This window comes from Cryptomeria japonica, chromosome 6, assembly GCF_030272615.1.
Source record: "Cryptomeria japonica chromosome 6, Sugi_1.0, whole genome shotgun sequence".
Lineage (NCBI taxonomy): Eukaryota > Viridiplantae > Streptophyta > Pinopsida > Cupressales > Cupressaceae > Cryptomeria > Cryptomeria japonica.
In genome coordinates, this window is record NC_081410.1 from 136,268,103 (window position 1) to 136,287,445 (window position 19,343).

The 19,343-nt window shown below is 35.7% G+C and overlaps 1 protein-coding gene across 1 annotated transcript; it reads right to left on the reverse strand.

Annotated features, from left to right (window-relative positions):
• Positions 1 to 790: 790 nt before the first annotated feature.
• LOC131057857 (beta-glucosidase 18-like) lies at positions 791 to 3,829 on the reverse strand. Its single transcript, XM_057991994.2, has 13 exons — positions 3,648 to 3,829; positions 3,504 to 3,573; positions 3,346 to 3,404; positions 3,182 to 3,257; positions 3,029 to 3,100; positions 2,760 to 2,847; positions 2,414 to 2,666; positions 2,183 to 2,298; positions 1,822 to 2,039; positions 1,702 to 1,733; positions 1,514 to 1,616; positions 1,322 to 1,430; positions 791 to 1,201 (listed from the first exon to the last, which is right to left on the reverse strand). Exons 1-13 carry the CDS (start codon positions 3,825 to 3,827, stop codon positions 952 to 954), a joined length of 1,626 nt encoding a protein of 541 aa, XP_057847977.2. The 5' UTR covers positions 3,828 to 3,829; the 3' UTR covers positions 791 to 951.
• Between the last annotated feature and the right edge of the window lie 15,514 nt (positions 3,830 to 19,343).

Genomic DNA, 19,343 nt, shown 5'->3' on the forward strand with positions numbered 1-19,343 from the left:
TTTTAAAGGAAAACAAGTATTATATAATTTAGTTATTCAACACTCTAATTTAACATAGAAATAAAAGAGAAAATCTATGAGTAAATTATGCACTTAATTTATTCCATAAAAAATAGGAATTTTTTAAATAATTATTTAATTGAGATTTTAAGTTTTGTGAAAATAAAATGGGTAATTAAAAATATTTGTATTTATAATTGTAAGTAAAATGACTAGATTTAGTTATTAAAAAGAGTAAGTTATGAGGTTGCATTGTCGATTACAATTATAATATGTTGGTATTACATAAGCAAAAGAAATTGGAGATTGCATTTTAAACAAAATTGAAGTTATTATAAAATATACATTTCAATTAGTTATACATAAATACACAATATATTTATATTTTAAATGTTATATAATATATTATATATAGTGCAAAATTGTAAATTAAATAGTATCTTGAAACATCTTGTCATTATTAATATAATCTACAAAATAAAAGTAAGCCCACAAAAACAATATTTTATACACAAATAGATAAATCTCTAATACACCATATTTTATACATATTTGATGTCCTCCATCTCTTAGTTTATACATATAGAATTAAATAGTTAATTAATCTCGAACCATTTTTGTCAAACTTGAATGGATGTACAAATCAAACAAATAAATTTAGATGTGAAAATGTCTTGTTCGAATGTTTTTATATAAACACAATTTGATGTAATTAAATGACATATTATGATCATTATCAAATGGCAGAGTGAAAATATTTACAGATACAAACTCACTGCAAAACGTGGCTGCAATTACCATAATAGATCATAAGTTTAAAAAATATAATATTACATAATAAGTACAGATAATAACTGATTAAAATATTTTCATTACAAGAATATTGCAAAAAGACGGATGCTAATAATAAATTACTTATAACAAATTGTCCTTGATGGTGGTCATTTCATTTTATATAGCTTGTGCTTGATCAGAGAAGAGTTGCTTCATTTTGTTGGTTCGCCCCTTGACTTGTGGAATGTTGTGCGATCCATGATTTTTGCTGAGGAAGTTCTTATACCACTTGGCAGATAGCTTTGGAATTCGTTTCTGAGTGGCGTAATCAACATAGTAAAGCCCAAAGCGTTTAGTGTAGCCGTATAACCATTCGAAATTGTCCAGAATTGACCACACATAGTAACCTCTCACGTCTGCTCCTTTTCTGCAATTAACAATAGGCAATCAAGAAAATATTAAGGAAAGTATTGTCCACACCTTAAAAGTTATCATGGAAAAGTATGTCAATCAAACAGAAAGTGATTTGAGAAAGTATAATAGACACCTTATGGCCGCTGCCAAATAGGTGAGATAGCTTTCCATTTGGTTGACTCTTCGATCATCATTCAGAGCATCTGCCAATGGGACTGACGGATGATTTTGTTGACCATAACCTGTGTGCAATTCCACCGTCATTACAACAAATACGTGTCGATTAGCCAAGTTAATGGAACATTAAGTAGATGTATGCACTTACCATTTTCCGTGATAATAATTACAGGATTGTTGTATCTTTCTTTGACGTACATCACAATTTTTTCCATTCCATATGGCACAACAAAAGATCCTTCCATGCCCGTCTGCCATGCCATTGAATCCAAAATGATAATCATGATACGTCAAAATGAATTAAAGATGAGATTAAAAGTTGAAAACAACACATACCGGCTCTCCTATAGGTACTCCGTCTCTCTCACCTGTCGAATAAGAATCGTCGAATAAGAATCGTCCTCAAGAAAAGGTTTCTACTAAAATTAAGCTCTATGATTTACAGAGTGGCCTTACCAGTTATATAGACTAATGCATCTGGACAATACTGTATTTTATAACACAGCGAGAAGAGGCAGTCCTTGGCATACGATGTTGTGTAATGGTTAATGCCTATAAAGTCATAAGAACCCTTTACTTTCTCTGACATTTCTCTGGGGAAAGTAGGGAGACGCCTCCCTAACATTCGGCGCATTTCAGGAGGATAATCCCCATAAACAATTGGGTCGAGAAACCTGCACAACCCTCAACGTAAGTGTAGAGATGGAAAACTCAACGCAGCAATCAATTACAGACTGTTATCCATGTCAATACACCTTACTAAAATAACGCAGTCGAATGTAAACATGGTTGAAATTTAAGAACGACCCTTTCTTACCAGGCAGTGTCGAATGCCAACAATCTCTCAACGGCAGCTCTGTCATCTGGTATATTTCTTAGAGGCTCATACCATGAAGACGAGATTACTATACCAATAGACCCTCCCTGTTTGCTCTGCAAATTTATGTGATTTATAATTATTGCTCGCGTTCAAATTATATAAAAATAAATGTGAAGCTTTAGTACGAAGAGTGCATCTAATACCCTCTAAACAAATTTAATTCCTAACCTGATATTTGGTTCTATAGGCATCAACCGCTGCTGCATGTGATAATATAACATTATGAGCAGCAATGTAGGGTTCGGTTTTTGAGTTGCCATCGGTACAGTTCCCGAAGGGCCAAGAACACCGAGAAGGGGGATAAGTTCCTGTAAGATAACCGCCCTGGACAAATATATTGGGCTCATTGAATGTTGCCCAGTATTTCACTCTGTCCCCGAATGCTGCAAAGCAAATGTTTGCAAATGCTTCGAAATCCTTCCTGCAATGTTCTCATATTAGATTACGATATAGCTCAAAAAGGAAAATTAGCCGTTATAGAAAATCAAGAAACAGATATTGGGTTACAACATACACTACGTGGGGACTCAACCAGCCCCCATACGAATCCTCTAATTGCAGTGGAAGATCATAATGATTCAACGTCACAAATGGTTCGATTCCTGCAACAATCATATGCACAGTGAAATTCGTTAGAGAATATAGCCCCATTTAAATCTGGGCTATGACAAACTTTTGGTCACAATTGTACTAGACCCAGCATGCAGATAAAAACTCTTATGATCCATAAAATATAACAAAACCAGAAACATTTATAAATAAAGCATGAACACGGCACCATACCCTTTGACAGTAGAGTGTCTATGAGATTGTTATAAAACTTAATTCCCTTCACGTTCACAGCTCCTCTTCCAGCTTTATCACAAATATCATAGACAAATGAATAACATGAATACCAAGCGCTCTAGATGAATTTATAACATAGACGTAAGATACCTGGAAGAATGCGAGACCATGATATGGAGAAGCGATAGGAGTCCACCCCAAGGGAACTCATCAAATCTATATCTTCCTGTATTGCCCAACAGTTTTCATTAATTATAAATCTACAATTATTCAAAAAACAGAAAAGATAACTTGGCTAATAATATGACAAGCACCTTGTAACGATGATACTGCTCATCAGCCACATCCCCATTACTTCCGTCAGCAATATTTTCTGTGCCATAAATCGTACCCATCAATATATTACCTTCTGAAACAATTGAAAATAAGGAAAATCAAACTATAGAACTGATGAATCTATATCCGAACAAACCTGGATGAGTGTGCGTAAAAACATCCCAATTGTTTAGACCCTTTCCGTCTTCCAGATACGCACCTTCCACCTACAAAAGCGAAGTTTAACTCAATAATTCAAACATTTGTATTAAACAGAAACTTAAATGAAGGAAAAGCAAACCTGATAGGAAGAAGAGGCCGTTCCAAAGATAAATCCAGGTGGAAAACTGCTTCTATCAATCTCTACTTCTCCCAAAACTGTAGCCACCATTATCATAATCACAAGTATTACTTTCGACATATTTGCCTCTCCCTTAATGGCAGACATTAGATGAAACAAGCGCAAACTTAAAAATTGCATGGGAAATGAGTATGCATAGTATGGGATTGTTAGCTTGTTAGATGCTATTTTATAGGAGAACAAGGTAGAAAAATATGACAAAGTGATGACTTGTGGATAAGATAATAACAAAGCCTCCGGCATGAGTCCTAGTTAGACATGACTACATAAAGAAGAAATAGTTTTCAACACAAACAGTTATACAAATACGTATGATCTATTCGGCACCGTCAAAACTAAAACTTGAAAAACCAGCTCAAAAAAAAACAGGGAAAGTTCCAAAGTAGTTATAGTGGGAAGAACCCAATGGTAGGCATAGAAAATGCAAGTAAGAGGAAGGCAGGGCGGTTGGATTGTACTCAAATATTACACTTTTCAACAGTTAAAGTCGTTACACCTTATCCTTACGACTCATTGTTAAAGTTTGAAATTAAAATTGTTACGAAGAAATTCTTTGTGTGATGTTCATGTCCACCAATCAAGCAGGTTGAATGGAGGAAGAAATGGGATATATAGTAACTCGATTTCGAGGAGAAAATTACGTAGAATGGTAGTTGTTGAATATTACAAACCCATTTACCAGACATATTTCAAAACCAACAAATAAATAAAATCGGTCATTTCTTCATTTTCATTTCTTCATTTTTCGGGATGTCTAGTTTCACAAATCTTTTTCGTGGCTTACCTACTCAATGAAAGAATTTAGTAGGAAGATCTTTAATCACCATAGTGTCTACACTTTACGTTGAGGGTAGCCTTTACGTTAAAAAGTAGTAATATCTTGCCCATAATGTGTTTGGTGTTTACGATAGATACATTCACCCTAAAGTATAAATATTTTGACCATAATGGATTGGTTGTTTACAATAGGTGTATTTACCTATTTAGTGCATGACTAAAGACTAACCAGACCATCTTAAGTTATAAGAATGATATTAAAAAAGTCTAAAAATGTATTTAAAGGATACAGAGATGTAATTAAAGTCAAATAAATATTATATTATTAAAGAGATCATTATCATGAATCATAGTCATAAAGGTAGTGAATCACAATCATAAAGGTACTGAAACATAGTCATAAAGAATGGTAGTTGATAGTTGAACCTAAGTGAGTACATTACATAATGAGACACATGATGACAATGGAAAATGAATTGTATGATGGATAAGCGCTTACACTTGAAACTAAGAAAAATTATTAACCGCGTTTAACTAAATTGAAATAGTTTCTATAGAAAACTCTCAACATTCTAATTCCTCATTACAAAGTCAATATGTAATCATTATATATTTTGCAATGAACTATTTTTAAATTTCTAACAAATATATTTTTGAATGATAGTCATAACTTTCAAACCATATATCATTTTTAAAATCTAAATGCTCTCACACTTTAAGATTTGGTTTTTATAGATTTCAAAAAATTGAATTTCATATTCTTTTGAGCACAAAAAAATGGATGAAAATTATTTTAAAAATTTTATAAGAAGTTTTATATATTAAAGTCCATTCCAACATCACTCTAGATCCTACTAATGTTTGAGGTAAACTGGAACTTGTTAGCTTTTCGGGCTCTGCCCATTTGAACTTTGGGGTGTGGCCTCATGCCCACCCACCATTTTTTTTTAATATATGTATTTAAATTTTAATAGAATCTAACACAATTATTCATCAAAAAATTATAAATATTTTTTTATCTATAAAATTTTTTCATGGAAATACATGTCATATATACCCATCACTTCTTTACTTATATACAAGGTTTGATGAAAAGTATTGATGTTTTCTGAAAAATAGATTAAGTGAAATCAAACTTACATCATATAATTTTCTAAAATAAAAATATTGCCTCTTAAAAATATATACTTTTACCCAAATTAAGTTGATATTGGTTTATATTCAATTATTGATATATAATTTTAAAATAATTTGGTAAGCATATATGCCTATCTAGATAAAGAAAACACCTTAACAAGTATCTAAAGATAGTAAATGTAACTCAATATGTTAGATACCTATTTAGTTGAAGTTCAAAGCAAGAAATTGAGTCCACTTTTTATGGAAGTGTATTGATGTAATTATTTAAAATGTGTACTCATTGTAAATATTAAATTATTAGAGTGTGGTGGACACGTAACTTTCTTGTCGAAATCGAGATTCTTCCTCATTGAAGCTGCTTGTTCAGTGGCCATGAACATCACAAAATGAATTTGCTTGTAACAATTTTAATTTCAAATTTTCACAATATGTCTTAAGGATAAGGTGTAACGACTTTAACTGTATTCTCTATGCCTGCCGTTGCATTCTTCCCATTATGGTTACGTTGAACTCTCCAAATTATTTTGAATTGACTTTTAAAATTTTAGTTTTGACGGTGGTGAATACATCTACGTATTCGTATAACTATTTGTAATGAAAACTAATTCTTGGTTAATACAGTCATGTCCAACGAGGATTTGTTATTATCTTATCTATCATTCTTATCGCTTGACATACTTCATATATATTTTTATCAAACTCAAATTATTATAATTAAGCACCGTTTAGCAATGTAATTAAAATTATTTAATCTATATCTACATGTATTGATCAAGTATATGTTACAACTTTTTTATCATTATAGTATATGATACCAGACAATCTTGTATATATCTTCACATTATTTAACATGATAATAGCAGTCAAATGTTATCAAAAGTTTGCACCTATAAGCATTCACAATGTATCATTTCATTACATCAAATTATGGATGGTATTAAAAAAGTCAAACAAACCATTATACCTAAATTGAAACAAAAGTTCAAGTAATTTCCACATCTAAGTTTATTAGCTCTCAAATAAGGCTTCAAATTTTAGTTTTATCACAAATGAGTTCCAATTTGCTCTATGAGTTTTGTCATGAGCCAAAGGTGACGATGAGGAAGCAAGGATACGCTGGAAGTGAAGCATGTCGAGGCATGTGAAGACATAAAAAAGAGAAAAGTAATGACAGTGATCTCAGAGAAAGTACCCCTAAAACGACTAAAAAGGCAAGTGGCTTGGGGATTTAGAAATGTGATAAATATGTGGCAAAGACTAAAAGATCATTTGGTACAAACATACCAAACTATAAGATGCAACCCAACATAGAGCACAAACCAAAAAAGGAGCCAAAAAGTCATTCTATCAAGAAAACAATAGAATTATCTTTAATTAGGGAAGGAGTCCAAATTCACCATAATTGGTCTTGTTTGTGATAGAAAGATTGGCAAGAGAATCTTCCATCGTATAGGCCTCTCTAAAACAGAGAGATGTTTCAAATTGACCAAAATTTGTGAGCAAGTGGAGGGCATGTTGAAGGAGATAATTTAAATGCCATGCCGATGAAATAGACTTGCACAAAGCATTGATAACCACCATTGTATCTCCATCAATACATAAATTCTTGACACCACATTTAATAGTGAGATAGAGACCCATGATAAGAGTGGAAAACTCCACTTCATTATTTGAGGCATGTGGTCAAAAATTGCAAGCAGTTCTGAATATCCCACTATCATGCAGTCTGAGAATTACCCTTGCTCTTGAGACACTTGGGTTGCCCTTAGAGGCACCATCTAAAAATGAAATTTAGAAAGGAATTTGTCACTAAAATATGAGTTTGAAAATTTTAGTCAACTTTGTTAGGATCCCTAGACTTGGATGTACTTCTATTAGCTAAGAATTTCAATTTTGGATTAGAATGCTTTGTAGGTCATTGCCTCCAGAATTTTGCCAAAAAGTGTTGATTACATGTGTAAATTGACATAGACCTAGGGTTTTCACCTATTCAAAATCTAGAACATTATATCTGAGGAATGATCTGCACAATCCCAAAACTTTTTTCTATTGAATCTTTAACCTACACATAGAAAAGGGAAAAATGTTGTTTTGTATAGGAGCTTGCCTAGGTCAAACTCTGGGTAAGTGTTTCCACTCTCACAAGAGTAAAAATGGATGACTGAGAGCATACCCTTGATAGGGAAGGGATTGAAAAATTTAAGGAAATGAATGAACTGTCAAATTATACCTTGATTTGAAACCCCTTGCCTTGAAGCCTCACACAAAGCTTGATGTTGCTTGATAGGAGTTAATACATGCTTCATTTGTGAAGGAACACAATTTGATCACGATTCTTGAGCTTAAATGCTTCAATGTTTGACTTCAATTTTCTCCTAAATTTCCTTGAAGATGCTTGATTGAATGCTCAATTGGAGAAACACAAATGTGAACTTGAAATATGTATATATTCAAAAGAGGGAGGGAATTGTATTTATACACAACTTGCACCTTTTTAGGTTTTAATTTTGAAGAAGGCAAACATCAGGGAGCACTTTCCCACTCCTTATTTTTTTGATCATTATTAATTCAAGTTTGGGCCCATTTTGACTACAACATGGTGGTAGGTGCCATAGTCTAGGAGGTCTATGGTGATAAGAACCATAGTTTTAGCTATTTGGGGTGAGAAAAATGTCAGAGAGCTTGAGATTGTGGTGAGCTTCTAGAAATGACCATAGATTGAGCACAATTAGACATGAATTAGGGGCATGAAGGAAATCCACCAAAATGAGTATGAAATTGTAGAGGGATACAATTTATGACATTATACCAACACATTTTTTATAAGAAATGTAGTTCAGGCCCTAAAAGATTAAATTTTCTTTGAGTTTGAGAGATTCCAATATTCTTTTCTTATAAAGGTCTGTCAATTTGCCTTGATAATGCATTCATTGATAAATTTGATTATTGAAGTGATACTTATTACTTTGGAAAAGGGGTGTGAATATAATACTAGATGGGTAAGGAATGGTGGTAGTTATATTTTCCCCACTGATATGAAAATTAGATTAAATACAGATAAAGGAACTAAGGTTCAATAGGATTGTGGTTCAATGGTGGATGCGATAGAGATTATGGGATCTTAAGAGGCAGGGGGATTATGGAGGGGATTAGTAGGCATTCTTGGATATTTATTTGTATGAAGGTATGCATGAGCATGTTTTAGAGAAAGCTCTTGAGCTATTTGAATTTTATTAGATGAGGTAAGGGAAGATTGGTAATTTACATTATTAGTGATTAGTGCATGAAGATCCTCTTTGAGTTGTACACATAGATGGGAGAAAGATTTTTTTAGTTTTAAAGGATGGTATATTTAATGGGTTATATATATATATATATATATATATATAGAATTGATGATTGGATGATTAATGAGACATTTCAATGGTATGGGGTTAACAACAGTATGAGATCGTATAATTTTTTTTTTAAGTTTATGATTCTTTGCAAATAGTCCTTCAATAAATTCTATTAAGATGATATTGATGAATTGGTATTTATATTGTGAATTTTTGAAGGACAAAGAATGGGTATGGGAGGTGGAGGTGACAAGAAAATCCCATATGATGGGGATTTCAAATATGGATGGGTGAGGAAGGCCTTGAATTGAAGATGATTTTTTTTGGCAATGGTAGAGTGACGATGAAAAATGGGTATGCATTTATAATTAGTAGAATAGATTATGCTAGAGATTCTTGATCTTAATAGTTGATAGATTGGCTGCTAAATCTTGTGGCGGGATTTGTTATAGTGCAATATAATCTATATATTCATTACATAATTTTTCTTGATCCAGAAGACTCATTATCATCATAAAGATTTTATTATTCTTCATCAATAAATATAACATTATTATCAAAGAATAAATTTTAAGATTAATTAGGGGACTTATTAACACAAATTAGAATCCTGCTTATGGTTTGGATTGTGATGGATGATTAGATAGTTTAGATTTTAGTTTTAATATTATTTCTATATTAAATTTTAGAGATTGATTTGATAAGTTCAAAATTGGAAAATTTTAAAAAGAATAATTGATTTCAGCTTTTTGGATAACTTAGGATAGGAAAAATTCATAATAAATTTAGATTTTGATATGACTTCAAATTACTAACTTAAGATTGGCTAAGGTATTATGAAAACTTGATTAAGATTCAATTGTTGATCTTAGGGTATTTATATTTGGTTTAAATTTGATAGGGGTTGATTGGAATAGAGGATTGAGGTTTTCATTGATACTTAGATGAGGGGATGAAATAATTGAGCTAGATAAAGAAAGAAAAGAATAAATAAATTATTTATTTATTTTTATTAACAATATACATATAAAAAATAGACTCAATTAGATAAAATATAGCTTTCAAAATTAAAGAGTAGTAGGGATCAAGAATAAAGTAATTAAATAAATTATTCATATTTATTTAATTAATAATTAGAAGATAATTGAAAAGTGTTATTGGACTTTTTCCCGTGAAAGAATTTTTAATTAAAGAATATATAAATCAAAGCAATTAAAAAAATATTATTATAATGAAAGGGTGTGATTTTTGGTAAACACCCTTGTGACATTATATAAACCTATGAATTAATAGAGAAGGGAAACATTGAAGAAGAAGACAAGAGAAGGATAAATTAAAGGAAGCACAAGAGAGGGGATAGTTAAGGTCTAGTGGGTGGGCATTGGGCATTGGAGAAGGGGCATACAATGTGTGTCCAACTCAGGGTACAACGTACATCTAGGAGTCTCCTGGTCAGGGATGTGTTTATTTCATGTCATGAAGGCATGTGGGGTTCTATGTAAGAATCGTGTTTATTTCATACTGTGAAGGCATGTGATGTTCGGTGTAAGAACTGTGTTTATTTTATGTCGTGAAGGCATGTGGGGTTCTGTGTAAGAACCGTGTCCTCAAAGAGTGCTCCCTTGCCTAGAAACCCTATACCTATAACTGATCCTCTACCTGCAAGAAAGCAACCTCTTTGTGATTTACAAATATATATTAATCAATTTCATATAGGCATTTCCCTATTGTTCGTGATTTATAGATATGTATTAATCAATTTCATATAGTGGTGTAGGAGCACCCTTCTAAGGGCTCCCACCATTTGTTTTTGTTGTGATTTTGCTTCATCATGAAGCCATGTAATGTAATAAGAGCCAAGAGCTCATTGGTTTTGTTTAGGTCCTAGTTTAGGTCCTAGGTTCATAAGTCTAGATTGAGTTTTCTCTTGGGGTTGAGGGAATGTGGGCCTATTGATGATTTTGGGGTCCTTTTGGCATGGTTGTGTCTAGAGGATAGCCTAATAAAAGCCTAAAAGTCAAGAAAAGCAACATTGCAAAAGTTGCTTAAAAGTTGCAAAAAGTTGCATGACAACTTTTCAAAGTTGTCATGCACCTTTTCCACCAAATTGGTCATAACTTTAGCTTGGCATTGGGAACCCTAACCTTGGCACACAAATCGAGGAAAAGAAATTATAAATTGTTGCAAACCCTAAAATGATGGGCAAGATGTCATATTGTACGACCAAAGGAAAAACACCTTGACTGTGACTATGTTTTTGTTGTCAGTCGGCACAAATGAGGCATTAAAGGATTGATAATGGATTGTTCTATAAACTAAACTGTGTTGAGAGTCTTGTATAGTGTTTATACTTTCATTTTGAGCATTTAGATTAGGTTTTGTTTTGCAGGTGTTGTGTGCTTTGTAAATATTTTGTAATTACCTCTTCACTGTCCAATTTTGGACTGCTTTGAGAAAATGGGTTGGTAACTCCTATCTCCATTGTGGAAACAACATGAAACCATGGGGTATAGGACTGCAAACCCTGTATAGTATCTTAGAGGAAGCAGGACCCTCGAGAATATAGAAAAACCTTTCAAAAACCCACTCCTAGGCGAGATTGGTTTGTGCCCAGCTAGGAAGGGTCAAGGTTGCAGAGGTCTGTGAGAGCAAGGAAGGACAAGGAAGGAGGCACCCTTTGGATGAGTTGAAGAGGTGTGTGTGGAGCATCATTTGTGAGAAGGAGGAGCTTCCACCAATCCAGATAAGGTGGTGAAGACAACAAACCAACTCGGTGACCTTGGCAAGCCTTAAAAACCCTTAAAAACCCTTAAAAACCCTTAAATTCATCTAGGGCAGTGTACGGACACTTGGGGGCCCAAAATCATTAAAATACTTGAGCCATTGATAAATGAATAGCAGTACCTTTGGGAAGTTTTAAAAGTTTTGGCATTGTTTGCAAGAGGAAGCCCTAAAAGTCAGGAATGGAGGCCTAATAGGGGCTCATTCCTTGTAGCCCTATTTTGTAGGGAAAAAGCAAAATTGTGAAATCGGTAACAAGAAGGAATGTAAAAACATCTTGGGGGCACATGAGTGGTTGGAGAAACATGTCAAAGACCTATCCTATCCTTGCTAGGACCTGAGAAGGTGTAGGAAGATTTAAACCCTTATTAGCCTATGTAAGGGTTTTTGAAGCTTGTGAGTAGGTGAGAGCTTAGGAGAAGAATCACATGTTGTTGGTGGGTGGATTGGGTAAGGTCAAGGGATCCCACAAGAAAGGGAAGACCTAGAGACCCTAGGGTGTGGTTGGAACACCCGATGATCCAAGGAGAAGATCAAAGAGCATAGACTAGGCTAGTCTATCCCAAGCCCATTCCCATCTTATTGGTATCAGAGCCAAGGTAAAGATCTGGTCGACTATGCCTGTCTCTATATTCTGGTGAATAAGTAGGGGAGAATATAATGGTCACTAATGCAGAGTTGGCTAGGGAGGTAGAAGAACAAAAGGAGAAAAATAGACTCCTTGAAGATGCTATGAGTGAGATAAGGGACAAGCTGCAAGAAGTGGTTGATCAGAGGGCACAAGGACTCTGGGGTGCGAACACCAATGATAGAGGCATGGAAGCTACTGATATATATGACATCATACCTAAACCAGACCCCTTAATAAATGAAGAACCTTTTGTAAAGGCCATTAAGGATTTGAATACAAAATCTTTTGAAGGATTGTCACTTTTCAGTGGAAGGATGTATATTGACACCGTCATGGAATGGATTGAGGGTATGGAGAACCATTTTGAGTGTGAAGGTGTGACAAAATCCCAAAAGGTTAAGGTTGCAAAATCAAGACTGAGGGGAGCAGCCTTGACATGGTGGAAGTACTTGCAATAGGAGAGAATTAGCATGGGGAAGCTACCTATTGTAAACTGGAAGGCCATGGTGAGTAAGATCAAGGAGAACTACTTGCTAGAGGATTATGAAGTCCAACTTCATAAGAAGAGATAGGGATTGAACCAGAAAGATCTTGATGTGGCCCATTACACAAAGGAGTTTCAGAAGCTTTGTCTTAGATCCAAAGTCCAAGAGAGGAATCTATCAAGGTGGCTAGCTATCTAAGTGGCCTAAAGTGGAACATCCAAGAGGAGATAAGCCTATGGACTCCTACCACTGTCCAAAAATGTCATCAGCTTGCTGCTAAGGTGGAAGAGAGGAACAAAAGGAAGGGAGACTCCAACAACAGGGGTAGAGGCAGAGGTAGAGATCAAATGAGTCACCAAGGTGGTTACCAAAGCAAGGCAAATGAGCAAAGGAATCAAGGAGAGTCCAAGTTGAATGAGCATAACAGTGAAACCACTCTCAAAGGAGGCCATTCTAGAGGAAGAGGTGCACAAGGGGGTCCAAATAGGGGCAGAGGTATTAGTAGGGGTAATTCCTACTTTGCAACCATGAAATGCTACAATTGTGGTCAATTGGGACACCCGACCTATAGATGCTTTGACAAGCCTACCTCATAAAACAGTGAAAAGAGGGTTGCTTATGCCCATGAAGACACATCAAGCAAAAAAACACTTGAGGTGGACCATATTGAATCAGAAATTGGAGAAAATCTGATGTTCAATAAGGTCTTGATAAGACAGCAAGCTAAGGATGAACCTAGGCATAGGAGAGCATTGTTTAGGGTGAGATGCAAAATCCTTGGTAAGGTTTTCAAGGTGATAGTTGATTCAGGGTCAACTGATAACATCATATCAGATGAGGCAGCCAAGAAGTTGAAACTCACAAAGATACCCCACACTAGCCCTTACAAGGTGACATGGTTGAATCAAGAGCAGAGTGTGCTTGTCAATGAACAGACTTGGGTGGCATTTTCTATTGGAGGGTACAAGGACAAGATCCTTTGTGATGTGCTACCCATGGATGCTTGTCATCCGCTACTAGGTAGACCTTGGAAATTTGATAGGAAGGTGATCTATGATGGAGAGGAGAACTCCATTTCCTTCAAGAAGGACAACAAAACCTTTAAGATTCAGTCTCTGACAGAGAATGATGAGGGAACCTCAAGAACACCTAGTGTCTTACTTAACACTGGTAAAGAGTTCTTACACCTACTGCATGAAAAGGAGATAGTGGGATGTGCCATCTTTGTGAAGCCAAAGGAGGAGGAAGGTAACTGGTAAGTTGTAGACAGAGGTACCTAAGGAGGTAAAGCAAATGTTGCAAGAATATAAAGACATAGTGATTGATGGAGCACCTGCAACACTTCCACCAAGAAGGTCTATAAGCCATCAAATAGACTTTGTCCCCGGTGCATCCCTACCCAATAAAGCAGCATATAAGCTCACACCTGACCAAAATAAGGAGGTGGCAAGGCAAGTGCAGGAGCTGTTGGATCAAGGACTGATCAAGAAGAACATCAACCCATGTGCAGTCCCGGTAGTGCTAGCAACAAAGAAGGGAGGCAAGTGGAGACTTTGCATCGATTCAAGGGCAATAAATAGGATCACCATAAGGTACAGATTCCCTATTCCTAGAATAGAGGATTTGATGGACTGTTTAGGGGGTGCCATGTATTTTACTAAGTTGGAACTTAAAAGTGGTTATCATCAAATTAGGATTAAGGAGGGCGATGAGTGGAAGACCACTTTTAAGACCACAGAAGGGTTGTATGAATGGCTTGTGATGCCATTTGGACTTACCAATTCCCCAAGCACCTTCATGAGGTTGATGAATGAGGTGTTGAAGGACTTCACAGGCAGATTTATGGTGGTGTACTTAGACGACATACTCATCTATAGCAGAACCAAAGAGGAGCACCTTGAACATTTGAGGTTAGTCCTAGAGAGGTTGCATGAAGAGAAGTTGGCAATCAACTTAGAGAAGTGTGACTTCTTGAAGCAAGAGTTAGTCTACTTGGGGTTTGTGGTATCTAAGGGAACCTTGAAGATGGATCCAAGCAAAGTGGAGGCAATCTTGAATTGGCCTGCCCCTAAAACAGGGACTGAAGTTAGGAGTTTCCATGGTTTAGCCCAATTCTATAGAAAGTTTGTGAGGAACTTCAGTGGCATATGTGCACCAGTACTCGACACTATAAAAGGAGGCCTTAAAACTAAGTTCAAATGGACTGAACAAGCTGATGAAGCATTCCAATTATTGAAGCAAGAAGTAGCCACAAAAACCCATCCTACTCTTACCTACTTTTGACAAGCTATTCACATTGGAGTGTGATGCAAGTGGAATTGTAGTAGGGGGTGTATTGAGTCAAAAGGGAAGGCCTGTGGCATTTTTCAGTGAGAATCTTAATGAGGCAAAGAAGAGGTATTCAACATATGATCTAGAGTTGTATGCACTAGTTCAGTCTCTCAAGAAGTGGAGGCATTACCTACTCCCAAAAGAATTTGTGGTGTTCACAGATAACCAGGATTTGAGTTACATTAACACTCAAGAGAAGCTTAGCAATAGACATTTGAAGTGGATGGATTACCTCCAATCCTTTACCTTTACCATCAAGCATAAAAAGGGGCAGCTCAACAAGGTGGCAGATGCTTTAAGCCAGAAGTTATTCACTGTCCAAGAATTACAATTGCAGAGCATAGGGATAGAAGGTTTCAAGGATCTCTATGAAGAAGATGAAGACTTCTCATCAGCCTACAAGGTTTGCAAGGAGTTTGAGAATCATATTCATGGTGAGTATGCATATTACACTCTTCAAAATGGTCTCTTATTCAAAGGCAATCAGTTATGTGTGCCTAGAGGAACCATGAGAGAAAATCTCATACAAGAGAAACACAATGGAAGCCTAAGTGGACACTTTGGAATCAATAAAACTTTGGATCTAGTACATAGATACTACTATTGGCCTAAGTTTCCAAGCGATGTGAGAAGGTATGTGGAGAAATGTGGTGTGTGCTAAAGGGAAAAAGGAGGATCAAGCAATGTAGGCCTCTATCAGCCATTACCAGTCCCATATAGGCCTTGGGAGTGTGTGAGCATGGACTTTGTGGTAGGACTCCCCAAGACAAAGATAGGTATGGATAGCATCTATGTGGTGGTAGACAGGTTTTCTAAGATGAGCCACTTCATTCCATGTAGAACTACTCATGATGCTAGTTATATTGCACATCTCTTCTTTAAGGAGATTGTAAGGATTCATGGACTCCCATTAAGTATTGTTTCAGATAGGGATAGCAAGTTCATGGGCCATTTTTGGTAAACCTTATGGAGAAGACTAGGAACTAATCTATCCTTCAGCTTAGCTTACCATCCACAAACTGATGGTCAAACTGAAGTCATTAATAGGGTGTTAGGCAACTTGCTAAGGTGTCTAACCAAGGAGTATGGGAAGACTTTGGATCTAGTTATTCCACAAGCTGAGTATGCCTACGATGATAGTGTAAATAGGACCACTGGAAGGAGTCCTTTTGAGGTTGTCTATGGCAGACATCCTAGAGGGGTCTGTGAACTAAGAGAACTTGGTTCAATGGAGATGAAGAGTGGGTAAGTAGAGGACTTCACTCAAACCATCCAGGAAGTACAAGAATAGGTCAAGAGAGCCATCCTAGAGTCTACTCAAAAACTAAAAGATAAAGTGGATGAGAAAAGGAGGGAGGTTCAGTTCAAAGTGGGTGACTATGTGATAGTCCATTTAAGTAAAGGTAGAATGCAAAGCGGCAAGCCTACTAAGCTACAAATGAAGAGGGTAGGACCTTGTAAAAATCTGTCCAAATATGGTGAGAACGCCTACAAGGTGGATCTTCCTTCAGATTTGGCTATATCACCAGTCTTCAATGTTTCTGATCTGATATTATACAAAGGTGAAATAGCAGGGCAGACTAAGAATCAGGCCAAAGTGCTACAGGACTTAGATGTGAATACCTTGCCTTAAGTGAAGTAGCCCATAGCAGAGAAGATCTTGGAGTCAAGGGTGAAGAAGTCTACTAGACACCAGGTCTACATGGAACACTTGGTGAAGTAGGCAGGTCAACCTGTGTCTGAAGCTACTTGGGTTGAAGAGGGTAGGTTCAAGAAACTTGGTATTGATCCGACTCTCATCTCTCCCCTAGTTCCTTATTTTTGTGAAGAGGGGGAGTATGGTGTAGGAGCACCCTTCTAAGGGCTCCCACCATTTGTTTTTTTTGTGATTTTGCTTCTTCATGAAGCCATCTAATGTAATAAGAGCCAAGAGCTCATTGGTTTTGTTTATGTCCTAGTTTAGGTCCTAGGTTCACAAGTCTAGATTGAGTTTTCTCTTAGGGTTGAGGGAATGTGAGCCTATTGATGAGTTTGGGGTCCTTTTGGCATGGTTGTGTCCAGAGGATAGCCTAATAAAAGCCTAAAAGTCAAGAAAAGCAACATTGCAAAAGTTGCTTAAAAGTTGCATGATAACTTTTCAAAGTTGTCATGCAACTTTTCCACTAAATCGGTCATAACCTTAGCTTGGCATTGGGAACCCTAACCTTGGCACATAAACCAAGGCAAAGACATTATAAATTTTTTCAAACCCTAAAATGATGGGTGAGATGTCAGATTGTACGACCAAAGGAAAAACACCTTGATTGTGACTGTGTTTTTGTTGCCAGTCGACACAAATGGAGCACTAAAGGATTGATAATGGATTGTTTTGGAAACTAAACTATGTTGAGAGTCTTGTGTAGTGTTTATACTTTCATTTTGAGAATTTAGATTAGGTTTTGTTTTTTAGGTGTTGTGCGCTTTGTAAATATTTTGTAATTACCTCTTCACTATCTAGTTTTGGACTGTTTTGAGAAAATCAGTTGGTAACTCCTATCCCTATTGTGGAAACACCATGAAACCATGGGGTATAGGAGTATAGACCCTGTACAGTATATCAAAGGAAGAAGGGTCCTGGAGAATGCAAGAAAACCTTTTAAAAACCCACTCCTAGGCGAGATTGGTCTGTGCTTGGCTAGGAAGGGTCAAGGTTGCAGAGGTCCATGAGAGCAAGGAAGGAAAAGGAAGGAGGCACCCTTTAGAGGAGTTGAAGAGGGGTGTGTGGAGCATCATTGGTGAGAAGGAGGAGCTTCCACCAATCTAGAAAAGGTGGTGAAGATAGAAAACCAACTCGGTGACCTTGTCAGGCCTTAAAAACCCTTAAAAACCCTTAAATTCACCTAGGGTAGTGTACAGACACTTGGGGGCCCAAAAATAGGAAAATCCTTTAGCCATTGATAAATTAATAGCATTCCCTTTAGGAAGATTTACAAGTTTTGGCATTGTTTTCAAGAGGAAGCCCTAAAAGTCCGGAATGGAGGCCTAATAGGGGCTCATTCCTTGTAGCCCTATTTTGTAGGAAAAAAGCAAAATTGTGAAATCGGTAACAAGAAGGAATGACAAAACCTCTTGGGGGCACATGAGTCGCTGGAGAAAAATGTCAAAGACCTGTCCTATCCTTGCTAGGACCTGAGACGGTGTAGGAAGAGTTAAACCCTTATTAGTCTATGTAAGGGTTTTTGAAGCTTATGAGTAGGCGAGAGCTTAGGAGAAGAATCACATGTTGTTGGTGGGTGGATTAGGCAAGGTCAGGGGATCCCACAAGCAAGGGAAGACCTAGAGACACTAGGGTTTGGTTGGAACACCTGGTGATCCAAGGAGAGGATCAAAGAGCATAGACTAGGCTAGTCTATCCCAAGCCCATTCCCATCACATAGTCATTGCCCTAATGTTTTGTTCTTGCAAATTAATATCTCAATATTTTATTATTGATTATTGATGTACATTCATGTTGATAAAAAAACATCTTTAATTATAATTGTGTCAGCACTTCAAAATAATAGTAAATTAAACTATTTATCTTAGGTAAAAGGTTAATTACATTAGGTTTAACTTGATATTTGATTTATTTAACCCGCTACTAATACCTAATACCTAATTAATCATAGGGGAAAAATTACCATTTCATTTGGTATCAGATCCAAATCGATCTAGAAAGCCTACACAAAATCATCCAATTTATTTGAATTTTATTGCTACACATTTATCTTTGTTGCATTACAAATTAGAAAAAAAATCATGAAGACAATAAAATAGTAATTTCTCTTTACTTTAGATTTTTATTTATGATTAGATTCCCTATAAATTATTTACCAAAATATTTAATCCCCTTCATAAATTAATTCCATAGTCATGCAAACCAAAACAATGAAAATAAACAAATACTAGGGTTTAGTTATAAGCCAAAAATTTCAAACAAATTATACATTAAAATTTCAGATGAAATAAATTCATCCTATCTTCTTGAAACGTTTTAAGATTAATTTAATTTACCTACTTTTACTACTTTAAAAAAATAAAATAATAAAAAATATGATGCAAAATATGACATGCGTTAGTTTTGCCTGTCAAACCACTTTGGTAAAAAAAAACAAAAAACCTTCTTGTTTCCGCA

What these genes read in the sequence shown, in the direction of transcription:
- LOC131057857 (XM_057991994.2), bottom strand. Translation starts at nt 3,827, where the DNA reads ATGCAATTTTTAAGTTTGCGCTTGTTTCATCTAATGTCTGCCATTAAG. An exon ending in CGGCCTCTTCTTCCTATCAG is followed by an intron (nt 3,574 to 3,647) that starts GTTTGCTTTTCC and finishes TCGCTTTTGTAG; the next exon opens with GTGGAAGGTGCGTATCTGGA. An exon ending in TTGGCATTCGACACTGCCTG is followed by an intron (nt 2,040 to 2,182) that starts GTAAGAAAGGGT and finishes AGGGTTGTGCAG; the next exon opens with GTTTCTCGACCCAATTGTTT.